Source organism: Electrophorus electricus, chromosome 10 (assembly GCF_041902795.1).
Source record: "Electrophorus electricus isolate QZ-2024a chromosome 10, ASM4190279v1, whole genome shotgun sequence".
Taxonomy (NCBI): domain Eukaryota; kingdom Metazoa; phylum Chordata; class Actinopteri; order Gymnotiformes; family Gymnotidae; genus Electrophorus; species Electrophorus electricus.
The window spans coordinates 23,669,482-23,682,649 of record NC_137506.1 but is presented as its reverse complement, the minus strand read 5'-3'; the positions used below and the strand labels follow the sequence as shown (position 1 = coordinate 23,682,649).

Genomic DNA, 13,168 nt, shown 5'->3' with positions numbered 1-13,168 from the left:
AAGTAATAATGTGCACAGGGTTTCTGCACAACAGGCTACATACTTCAATTCACTGGTGTGACCCCATTCTATCCCTACACCCATTAGTTCCAATAGCAGGAATCAGTACTATAAGACATTTTCCATACTGAAACATTGTCTAATTCAATGTGTAGAAAAAAGGAAAGAAGATTTTTTTTTAATGTACTTTAACAGTTCTACCAGCAAAGTTGGTAACATTAAATTGCTATAAATTCAATTGTTATTCAATTGTTATAAATTCTATCCTTCTATCCTTCTCTCTCTCTCCCTTCCTTCTCATTCCATCCAGACCTCCCCAACGTGTTCCTCCTCCTTCTGTTGCAGTCTGCACTCCATCACTCCTTCTTCCCTTACTTCCACTATTTTGTCCATCCTTCCTCACCCTGACTCTCTGTCTTCTCTCTCTTTGGATACAGTTACAAATACTTTCATTTCTGCAACAATGAATCTTCTATGCCCTCTCTCCTCTAGACCTGCTAAGTCTTCCCCACCTGCCCCCTGGCTAACAGAACTAAGGACTGCAGAGAGTCGGTGGAGGAATCTACCTAGCTTCATACCTCAGCTCATACCAGTCTCTCCTATCCAAGTTCTCACTGGAAGTAACATCTGCAAAGTCATCCTACTACAGAGAAAAATTTGAATCATCAGCATCTGATCCATGCAAGCTCTTCACTATTTTTTCTTCTCTCCTTAATTCTCCCCCTCCCTCCTCATCTCTTACTCCTGAGGATTTCGCCACCTTCTTTGAGGAGAAGGTTGCAGCAGTCCAGCGGTCCTTTTTCTCTGTTCCCACTCTTCTAACCAGTGTGCGTTCCCCAGCACTCCACTCTCTGACTTCTTTTTCTCTTCTCTCCTCAGACGAAATTTTTCAACTCCTGACTTCCAGCAATCCGACTACATGTCCACTGGATCCAATTCCTTCCACTCTGTTCCAGACAATCTCAGCTGCCTCATTTCATCTCTGTCATCATCAACAACTGCTTATCTTTTGGATATGTGCCAACTGCATTCAAACCGCCAGGGTGGTACCAATCCTCAAGAAAGCCACACTTGACGGCTCCAATGTTACCAACTACAGACCGGTATCACTTCTCTCTTAAGCCCTCGAACGAGCAGTTTACAATCAATTGTGTCTTTTCCTCACCCAGAACCAGCTGCAGGATCCCAATCAGTCTGGCTACAAATTGGCACATTTTTACAGAAACAGCCCTCAAGCACTGATGGAGAAACTTCATGCTGCTAAAGCTGCCAAACTGTCATCTGTTTTGATTCTTATAGACCTTTTGGCAGCCTTTGACACAGTGAACCACAACATTCTTGTCTCTGTTTTCTCCAGGCTTGGTGTGACTGGCTCTGCATGGAGATGATTTCAGTCCTGTCTGGAGGGACGGTCCTATCAGGTGACATGGAGAGGATCCACATCCAAACCGTATAGACTCTCCACTGGTGTTCCACAGGGTTCAGTATTAGGCCCATTTCTCTTCTCTTTGTATACTCGTTCTCTTGGTGATGTAATATCTTCTCATGGTTTCTCCTACCACTGCTATGCCGATGACATTCAATTATTTCTTTCTTTTCCACCCTCTGACACGCAGGTCTCCAGACATATCTCAGCATGCTTCACTGATATTGCATCATGGATGACAGACCACCACTTGAAGCTCAACCCCAGTAAAACCGAGTTTCTATACATCCCAGGTATTCCCAACTCTTACCATGACCTCACAGTTTCCTTCGAGAACTCCCTGGTATCACCAGCTGAAGCTGCCCATAGCCTGGGCAGAACTTTGGACAACCAGTTGTCGTTCTCAACTCATGTTTCTAATCTAACCCAGTCATGCAGATTTCTCCTTTGTAACATATGAAGGATTTGGCGCTTTCTCTCACAGGAAGCTACCCAGGTGCTTGTGCAGTCTCTTGTGATCTCAAAGCTAAACTAATGCAACTCGCTCCTTGCTGGTCTTCCTCTAAGAACCATCAGACCGCTAAAGCATGTCCAGAAGGCAGCAGCATGACTGGTCTTCAATCTTCCACAATTCACACACATCACTCCGCTGCTGCGCTCCCTTCATTGGCTTCCAGTAGCTGTATGCATCAGATTTAAAACCTTGATGCTTGCCTACAAAGCCAAAAATGGACCAGCCCCTTCATACATGAGGTCAGTGGTCAAAGCCCGATCCGTACCTCAAGTACTTCAAACCTCACGTACAGCTCAGCTTCATACCATGCTTCAGGTCTCATGGAAGACAAGCATTGAGACTATTTTCTATCCTGGCTCCAAGATGGTGGAATGAACTCCCATTTGCTGTCTGGACAGCAGAGTCCCTTGCAGTCTTCAAACACAGACTGAAATCCCATCTATTCATGGAAATTGAAATGACAGCTGACCCTGCTCCCATATTGACTAAATTAGTACTTATTGTAGGGTATTGTTTATTACACTGATGTTGTTTAACAAACTCTAGCACTTATTGTTTATTGCACTTATCATTGTTTAAGAGAGACGTTTATGTATTTTGTACTTCTAGGCATCAGCAGCGATCCCTGTGTTTCTACAGTATTCTAGATCATTTGTATATTGGACTCTAATCTGCTGTACTAGCTAGGATGTATTCTATGAGTAAATGACAAAGCACTTTTGCAAGTCGCTCTGGATAAGAGCATCTGCTAAATGCTGTAAATGTAAATATAGAATATTTGCTTGACCTCATCATTGCTATTAAAATATTTCTGATTTTTATTAAAGATTATGTTAAGTATTCTTAATATGCTTAATACTCTGAAACATTACCTGTAATTGCTGTTACGGTAAAAACAAATAAACAAAAACCCCTCAATGTCAGGCATCATTTTGTCTATCATGAGGATTTGGCCACAAATCTGTCCAGCTTCCCCCATGCTCATTCCATGGTTTACAGTATGACTTTGTCCACAAGAATTGCTCAAATGTCTTAGGAAATATTTATCTGCCTTCCATTTCATCTTCATCTTCCTCTGGCTCTTCCTCTCTGTAGTCATTCTTTCTCCCTTTTTGTTTTGTCTTTGCTAAGTTTGACATTTCCCTAATCTTTTATAGAGTTTATATGCTCTAGGCAATAAGGAGAAGTGAGTAAATAATGATGATGTACTGTATTTTCACTTGCGGGATGATGATATAGTTCATTGGCATAGTGAGTTTTGATTGGTGATGCCAGTGTTTAGGGAAATGAGACAGGTGTGTTCCCACTGAGAACTGCATAGTGTGCAGAGTTTTGCAAAATGAGTTCATCAGAACTGCAAACTGTGTTAAATTAACTGTGTTATAGCTGTGAAGAAATATTGTATCATTATGGGATTTTAGTATAATGAATCATTTTCTTGATTATTTGTTCAGTTACAGTGTGTATCCAAATGAGAAAAACTGTAATAAAAGTATAATATGACTTTTTCCCTATCCACTGTTTTGTTAAATGTGACAACACAATCTCTCACAGCTGGAGACCCTCAGACACTGGCTACATTCTAGGCTCATCATTTTTTCACAACAGTGATATGGCTCCAATGAAAAGATACCTCTTTCATGATGTTAAAAAACTACTTAAATGGTTTGCCTTATGCCGTCGACAAAGTTAATAGATTTTGGTAAATAATGTTGGATAAATGGTTCAATGGTTCAATGAGACCACAACAGAGTTGTTTATCTGTGAACATGAAAAGCAGGTTTGATGTAAAAATGAGCCTGGCCATTCAGAAAAGAATGTAAACCCCTGGTGTGAAATATCATGATAGGAATGTGATGTTGTGGGACCCTGCTGTTTAAAAAAGGTTTGGGCTTTTTTTCCATCCAAATCATTATCTTGCAGAACAGAAAGAAAATTCGTGTAATACAGTATTTTATTCGTGTTAACTAGAAATTGGTTTTACAGTTTACTGGCTTTACAGACAGGCCTTGTATATAGGGAGTGCCGAAACAAGTTTTTATTGCTTGATTTAATGCCAATAATTTTTTTTCTAGCATTATTTGAAAGTCTTTAGAACTATGATCCGTTAGTACTACTTCGTACTAACCTGCAGAGGTCGCTGTTGCCATTTGTGATAGAAGCAATGCGCATACAGTGAGGGTGGGACGGCGAGTTTCAGAGGAAGTGGCGGACGAGTTTCATTCACACCTTTTCCGGTTTTTCATTCGGCGCTGGAGAGTCGGCTGTTTGGTGGGTTAAGCCCAGGTGTAGAGACTGCTAGAGAATGGTGTCCCTCCAAAGGTAACCTAACTGTTTTATTGCCCTGAAATTAGTGACTAGAGAGTCCTTTCATGTATCCGATTTTTCCTGTTGAATTTTTGCGCAGTTTGTTATTGTGAATGAGTTTGAGCTCTTCAGCGAGTTAGCTTAGCTGCTAGCTCGCTGAGTTGTGCGGTGGCTCTGTAGCTGAACCTCTCTTGTTTCACAGGAGGACGTCAGGAGGAAATCGCACAAAGGACGTTTAAAATCGATGCAGTTCGACTTTGGACGTCTATGATAACAGCGAGCTATTGTGGTGCAAAACGTGAGGCTTCGTCGTCGAGCATTTTAAAATATTCCCCAGTCGCTAGCTGGCTTCGTTGCGAGAAAGGACAAGAACGAAGCCCCGAGAGGCACGTTTAACACGCCGAGACGAAGTCCGGAGTACCGCAGGCTCTTCGAGGCCTTACCGGGATTCCTGAACTGACCTAAGCCGTTGACAGTACAGCGCTACTGGGCAAAGTCATAACCACAATGCTATCTTAAATGCCGTTTTTGACATCCTAATTACTTCGAGTAAGGATTGCTGTGTGCTACGGCTATTGCAGTTACTGCAAAAGGAACAGTGGGTTAAACTCCCATAAGATTCTCCATTTGGAAATTACGGTGCTCAAAGTTTTGCTACATCCACTTAACTCTGGACACTTCAAAGCTACCTAAATGTAATTTGCTGCTATTAACTATTACTCTCACGTCTGACAAGTGTACGTTCATATATGCAGTAGTTACGCACTTAGCAAACACCGTCAGATTTTGCTGTTTCTGAGAAGACAAACCGTCGTAATAGGGTGTTTGAATGAAGGTTAGGGTGTACTGCTCCCCAGGGCCTTGGCTCATAGTTAACGGTGATTGACTCCCCACCTTGCAAAGCGACTGCTCCCATTTAAGAGAGTCTAGTCAGCAAATCTGTTTTCAAATTTCAGGTGACGTGTGCTAACTCTGTTTGTAGGAGGGAAGGACATATTTATGAACTGTTTAAAAGATGGGGAAAATGTTGTCAAAGATATTTGGTAACAAGGAGATGAGGATATTGATGCTTGGACTTGATGCTGCAGGAAAGACCACAATTCTTTATAAACTAAAATTGGGTCAGTCTGTGACTACTATACCTACCGTAGGTTTCAACGTGGAGACAGTCACCTATAAAAATGTCAAATTCAACGTGTGGGATGTTGGTGGACAGGACAAGATACGTCCCCTGTGGCGACATTACTACACAGGCACGCAAGGGTTGATTTTCGTCGTGGATTGTGCTGACAGGGACCGTATAGATGAGGCAAGGCAGGAACTCCACCGTATCATCAATGACCGCGAGATGCGCGATGCCATCATTCTGATTTTTGCAAACAAGCAAGATCTACCTGATGCCATGAAGCCACACGAAATCCAGGAGAAACTGGGACTGACACGTATCAGAGATAGGAATTGGTATGTGCAGCCTTCATGTGCCACCACAGGGGATGGACTGTACGAGGGCTTAACATGGCTTACTTCAAATTACAAGTCTTAATGACCAGTTGATTGGCACTGACTGTTTGTTAGAAAGAAAAATAAACCTGAGGAAAAAAATAACATTGATTATGCTCAACACTTTGAATTATATTTTATTTTATTTTTGACTGATGAAATGACCTTTATAATTAATAATTTCTCTTTTGAGCAAAAATGGGCTTTGCTGGTTTTTAGTTTATTATGTTTTGTGGCACATGTGCCACCTCACATAATTAACTTTTGCTTCACATGATAGACCATTCCTGGATTATTCTAAAGGCAAATTCTATTTTTTTTTCTGAATTATGTTGGGTTTTGTATCTTTTCTCTTTTTTTTTAGGTTAAAGGCTGTTCTTCCTGATCTTTCAGTTGTCTGTGTTTTTGTGGTTTGTGTGAAAAGTGCAGGCTCTGACTCCTGTGATTAGCCCATCATTAAGACATGAGACCTTTTATACAGAGATGTTTAAGAACTGTCCCAGCATCAGTAGCCAGTGACAGTTTTACTGGGAACATTGTAGCAAACATTAGGTAGCATGACAGGTGAAACTACCATTGTCATGTCACTGGCATCAAGTTAACCTGTAAATGAGTCAGTAAGCTATATGGGACAGTAAGCTATATGCAAAAGTGTTTGACTCTGAAAAGAGCACATGCATTCATAAACCATAAATTAAGTGACTCCATGCTGACAAAAGCTTCAAAATACAATACTTGGTTGTTTTGCTGTGTTACTATGGGGCCCCAAAGATGAATGGGAGATAATGGTCTGACAGTTCTAAGCAGCAGAATGCTTTTTGTAATCCATAAAGTCTTTTTTCTACAGTTCAGGCTAATAGCTTCCAACATGCTGTCAGTCACTTTCAGTCCTGTGTCTCCAAAATGTGGCACTGTTTCCTTCTTGCCTTTTCAGTGTAGTGCTTACATCAGAGTGGACTGAATTTGCCATTCAAATGGAGAGAACTCTTTCATATGATTCACTTTCTTGCACTGCTTTACTCATTTTGAAAAACATGTACAGAAACTAATTGTAACTGAAACATCCAATTAAACTTAGTCATTTTAAAGGTTTTACTTTACTCTTGTTTCAATCCATTTGCAGGAAGTCAGTTCTAAACCAGGCTGCATGCAGGGGTTTTCCACAGACCTTGAGTGAGATCAAAATAAGCAAAGGTTTTTGAGTAGATTTGTTACTCTGCATTTTTGTTATTTAGCCTACCTAAAGATCTGAACCATAGTTTGTTTTTGATAATCCTTAGGAACCAGAGTTCAATTCCCTGTAGCTGTATGGTTCTGTTTCATGTGTGTTCCACTATTGACTTGTTTGCAGTGTTTTCTGAACTGAGGCATTTCTAAGAACTTTGAAATCCATGATGGATAGAGTGTTTAAAAAAATGTAAGTAGGGTTTAATGTTTGACTAGATCACTGGTGCATCTCTATAGACACAACCTTCATAAAATGCACATGCAGAGCACACTACTTTTCACTGCCCTTTCGTCTAGTGAGTTATGTACACCATGCTTGTGTACTCTGTATACCCTATAGGTCAGTATAAGCCAACAAGGGGGCTCATTTACATCTGCTCTTGGGCCTTTGGCATGGCATTTAACTAAACATTCCCCCCCCCCCTTTATAGTCCTCTCTGAAAACAGGATGTGTCCCTCTTAGTCTCCAGTGGCCACACAGCTGCTAAACTGCTTCATGCAGAGAGCTAAAGGCAAGGCAGTGGTCCACAGCACAAATGCTCCAACCTCTGCTGACACAGCTGCTCATAACAAGTGCTTTTCTCAGTTGTGCTGTCCACCATGTTGAATGGATGTTGAGCCAGTCAGTCACCTCTTCAACCCGGATAAGGGAGGACTCAAATGAGAATAACTTACTTGCTCATAGTACTTCACTACAGTCTTGATTACTTTTAGTATCATGTGGCCTAACTGATATAAAATACAAATCATTTAGGAGGCTAATTTATTTGGATATGGGAGATAGCCATAGTGAAATGCGTGTATGTTATTTGTTTATCCTTTACCACATTCTCACAAAAGAAAGTGTTTTACACTGGCATAAATGCTTTGAAATGTGCTGGGGACAAGAATGCCAACAGGGTTTTGTATTCAGTTCAGCTGCCCTTCAAATTTGTGTTCTTTTAAAGAAATCCGGTCTTCAGACACGCATGTTCACTGAAAAGACATTGGCGCCGAGAAAGTGGATCACAAAAGGTTTTAAGGCCACGTTTGTCCAGCCTATCTGCGTTGAACAATATAAGAAGTATCAGCACTATGGTTTATGTTTGCAGCATAAGTGTTTATATAATTTGATTTAAAAATAATTTGATTCCATGAAGTGTCAGTTGTGCCGCATTTATTAACTTGGCATTGTGTAAGAAAATATATGCACAAAGGTTTTCTGATTCTTATACTTTAAAAAATTGGTGGGGATAGCATCAAACATTTCAGAAAATGGTGGGGACATGTCCCCAGCGTCCAATGGTAGTTATGAAAGCAGCATGTAGATGAAGAGGAGTTTGGAAACCGAATATGTTGAAATTGGTGTAGGCCTGGTATTATAAATGGGGAGCATGGTTCTATGAATAATTTCCTTATAAAGGAATAGCCCTCTGAGTTGTACAAGAACATCAGCACCCTTTTAATCTTTGGTGCAAAAAAAGTCCAGTTTAAAGTTTTGTTTGTTTTTTTTACATGGGGACACTTGGCTCTATTGGGCCTGTTTACTTGATTGAGTGAATGTGTTAACTAGGGTGAAGAGCTGTGCTTCTGCTGGGTTAGCATTAGCACTAGCACTACATTCTTTCCCCAGCTTGCTGTCATGTGTAAATGTGACGAACACTTTCCACACAGTTCCACACACATCTATGAGTTTCACTTCCACCCTAGAATCTGAGCAGAGCTCCTTTAAGCCGCATGTATGATGATCACAGCACGGCCCCTTCCGGGAGATGGATTGTTTCAAAAGTGACCCTTTTGTGTGGGTGTGGGTGCATTCAGTGGGTTGTTTTGTTTTCGATTGTGCTTAGTTAACATTAAATAATACATTGCTGTAGAACTGTATCATTTTAGCAAGTGTTCAGTGCAGTGCTGTTTCTGTGGGGCAGGACGCAAACATTCGTGATGTAAGCAGGAAGGTTTGGGTGTGGGTGCTGTCTCTGAGTCAGTAGAGGATGTGGTCACTGTGGTCAGGCCTTAGCCATGCAAGGATGGAGTGAGCGCATTTCACAGTGGTGATGAACCAATGTTCTCTCCTCTATACATAGGTTGTTCTACTGCCCAATTAGTCTGTGAGCAGTACCCACACTGAAAATGTGAGGGTTATTAACACATCTCAGAGACCATTAAACTGAAGAGCTTTGCTGAACTAATCTTACCTTTAATTTTTGTTTTTGGTAATACAGCAGAACCTATCAGAGAGAAAGGGCTGGAGTAATGAGTTTACACTTATTTGTGGTGGAGTGGAGAAATTAATCTGCTCTATGCTCTCCAGTATGGGGCAGGTTCTCTGGAGGAGTGTTTCAGTACAGGGCAGGTTCTCTAGAGGAGAGTTTCAGTACCGGGCAGGTTCTCTAGAGGAGTGTTTCAGTATGGTGCAGGTTCTCTGGAGGAGCATTTCAGTATGGGGCAGGTTCTCTGGAGCAGCACTTAAGCACTTCCTTTAAAGCTAATTAAAACCAACAACAGAGGTATTCACACTCCCACAGAGCCTGGCATAGCGCCACCTTGTTGAATGTGCTGGCTATGCTGTGTTTTTGGCAAAAGTATTCATTAGATCTCATAGTTTTCCCTCAGGGAGTGTTTCTGCAAAGGCAACCCAGTTAGAGGACAGCAAAGCACAGGGAACTGACACCATCTTAAACTCATGCTGCTCTCTTGGGTGTCATTGAATAGAACGATGGGCTTCACTTAGTTCTTATTAATTGTCATTTCAAGTAGATAAATGTCTGCGCCTCCTATTAAATTATTGCATACACCAGCTAGCTCACGTCAGACAGAGGCGTGGAACATCTGTGTCATTTTGGCTCTGGGTTGCATCACACTGGTTTCTGTTGGACAGGTTTGGTTGCATGAGAGATTTTCCTTAACATGATGCACAGAGAGGCAATTGTAGAAAACCATGGCTTTTCTGTGTTTTTTTCAACTGTACAAAAGTGGTTGTTCAGTAATAGCTGAGTTTGTATTGTACCAGTGGGTGTTCAGTAATATTTGCATTCTTAAAGCTGACCTTGGTGGTGCTGATATACAGACATTCTCAGATAACACTGAAACTGGAGGGGGCATATGGTGGAAAAAGGATAAAGATGGTTAAAGGTTAATGTATAAAGACAATGAAAAATTTACAATCACAGTGAATCTTTCTCTTTCGTTTCTTTGTACTGTATATCATATATTGTGCAAATAAAAAAAAAATTATGTAATATGTAATAAAAATGATTTATCTTAGTGACACTATGAAAAAAAGTTCCAAACACATTCAAATCCACCCTTTCTCTCTCTCTCTCTCTCTCTCTCTCTCTCTCTCTCTCTCTCTCTCACCCATATGCACACACACTTTATAATTTTCTTATTGCCCTGATCTGGGAAGGAATGCTTTGTGGAAAAGTATTCATCAGGGAATGTCTGGAATTCTGATGCTGGATTTCCTGAGGGAAAAAATAAGAAGAGGGAAGAGAATGAATGGGGTGGGGGTTGAGGGATATTTGTTTCAGCATTGAAATGATGGTGCTGCCCAGGCTTTGTAACCAAGCAGATTTCTTTCTGCTGACTCCTGAATGGGTCTCTAAGGCGATGAGGAAGCAGAGTGCTGATTCAAAGCATTCTTGTCCTCATTCTTCCTTCCTCCTACATACAGTGCATTCTAGAGTAATAAAACCCCGCTGATACTAACACTACTCGACCTTAATTACAGCTTTTCAATATTCTACTGAGGCCCTATAAGCCCTCACAGAGTTCTTCCACGCTCTCCACTGAGAACTGACAACTGCCTGGAGATCTTAGAGCCATGCTAAATTCTAAATGTTTTATTCTACCTGCATCTATTCAGTTAAACTCACTGGGTAGGACACAGAACCTACAGTTTTGTGAAGTAATTCGTATTGACTAACTAGGTGTAACCATAGGCACAACATGGTCCCACCCATACCTCAGATCTAACATGTGCTGGGCGGGCTCACAGACTGACCTGTTCTAACGAGAGGGCTTCTGTTACCTTTGACTCAGCCTGTGACACCATCCCTGCTGGTCCAGAGTAGAGGAGGTGGTTCCCTGAATTGCCAGAATAGAACTCATTAGAACGAAATAAAATATGTGGGGCTAAACTGGTCCCAGGTACAGACTGTATACAGTGGTATACACTTCAGCTGTCTCCCTACTTCTCCTGATGTAGTAGGTAAGGTGACTTGCTCCTTTGAACTGCCATCTTTGCCCTGTAATGCAAATGTGTACATGTGATGAAGCACAATAAGTGCAGCTGTAGTGAATGACACAGACAGACTTCCCCAAAATTTGCTCACTAACTACCACATAACCTCCTCCCCAACATGTGCTCACTAACCCCCACGTAACCTCCTCCCCAACATGTGCTCACTAACCCCCACGTAACCTCCTCCCCAACATGTGCTCACTAACCCCCACGTAACCTCCTCCCCAACATGTGCTCACTAACCCCCACGTAACCTCCTCCCCAACATGTGCTCACTAACCCCCATGTAACCTCCTCCCCAACATGTGCTCACTAACCCCCACATAATCCCCTCCTCAGTGTTTGCTCACTAATCTCAACCCCGTTATAATAATAGTCCCTAATAGTCATTGGTTCTTCCTTGATGAAATCTTGGGGAATTGTGCTTGCATGTTTTTAACTTCAGAGGCATTTTAAAATTTTTCTACAGCATGGCAGATGTATAAAATAAGCCACACAGCAAAATGCTGTCCACCCTCATCAGTGAGACTCGGGATGCCGAGCATTCTTGTGTCCTGTGGATTTATGTTGGTAAGAGGTATCTTCAGAGCTTCACTCATAGTCTTACTCTGCTCATAAACATAACATGCCATTGCTTTTGATTTGACAGGAAGTGGTTTATAGCTGTCTTCCTGTTGTGGTTCAGAAGCTTGAATGGAGCCATCTGTCTTCATTGACTCTCTGAAGCAGGCTGCAATGACATCTGCTTCCTCACTGCTATTCAAACCGGTTTAGGAGATAATTCCAGGCTCCAGCAAAAATTAAATCTGGATCAATTGCAAGGAGTATGAACAACAAGCAGCACAGAGGTGGCTGATAATATTCCAAAAAATCAACAGTTTCAGTACATAGAAAGGAATAGGAAATAATACAGAATGGAGAACAGTTGTCACAAGGTGTTGGAAAAGACATATATGGCTATAGTGTTCAGTTCCAATAAAAGGTCTGTGAGAGTGGGTATAGTGTTCAGTATCAATAAAAGGTCTGTGAGAGTGGGTATATGTGGGTATAGTGTTCAATATCAATAAAAGGTCTGTGAGAGTGGGTATATGTGGGTATAGTGTTCAATATCAATAAAAGGTCTGTGAGAGTGGGTATATGTGGGTATAGTGTTCAATATCAATAAAAGGTCTGTGAGAGTGGGTATATGTGGGTATAGTGTTCAATATCAATAAAAGGTCTGTGAGAGTGGGTATATGTGGGTATAGTGTTCAATATCAATAAAAGGTCTGTGAGAGTGGGTATATGTGGGTATATTTCCAAATTATTAAGTTTGTCTCAACTAGCACATACTGCATCACCCAAGAAAATGTACATTTGGTGTGCAGTGTGAAGTTCTTGTCTTTTATGCATTATTTGCACTATTGGAAGCATTCTCTCTCTCTCTCTCTCTCTTTATTTTTCTGTGTGTGTATGTCTGCAAATGGAACAAGAGCTGATTTATATTTCCTGTACAATGCCAATAGCCTTCTGCAAAGAGCGCAGTTGGAACAGCTGCAGCAGACAGTGTGAGGGAGGGGAGAGAGCGAGAGTAAGAGGGTGGGGGAGGGGGGCTTGGCTGCAGTGTGCAAAGGGAGAGAAATGTGACTGGGAGCAATTGGCTTCAGTATGATATTGAAATGCTTGGACATTTGGGCAGAGTTGTATGCAAAGCCATCTCTCTGCTGCCAAGTACTGGTGGACTGTGAATGGAGCAAAGCCTAAAGAAAACTAATTCTAATGGAGTATATAATACTGCATGCTGAATAGGGATTTCAGAGCCATTTATTTGACTTAAATGTTAAATAAATCATGGACATTTAAGTAACACATTTAATTTTAGATACCAACACAAAATGAAGCAAGCTAATATTGCTGGTTTATGATATCTTTCCTTATTGGCCAAGGGTGAATTTAAGTGTCAAACACCATTAATTATGAAATGCACACT

At 41.3% G+C, this 13,168-nt stretch overlaps 1 protein-coding gene across 1 annotated transcript; it reads left to right on the top strand.

The window, feature by feature from the left end:
- Window positions 1–4,174: 4,174 nt before the first annotated feature.
- Window positions 4,175–6,839, top strand: arf6b (ADP-ribosylation factor 6b). Its single transcript, XM_027000261.3, has 2 exons — window positions 4,175–4,262; window positions 4,450–6,839. Exon 2 carries the CDS (start codon window positions 5,263–5,265, stop codon window positions 5,788–5,790), a length of 528 nt encoding a protein of 175 aa, XP_026856062.1. The 5' UTR covers window positions 4,175–4,262; window positions 4,450–5,262; the 3' UTR covers window positions 5,791–6,839.
- The last annotated feature ends 6,329 nt before the right edge of the window (window positions 6,840–13,168 follow it).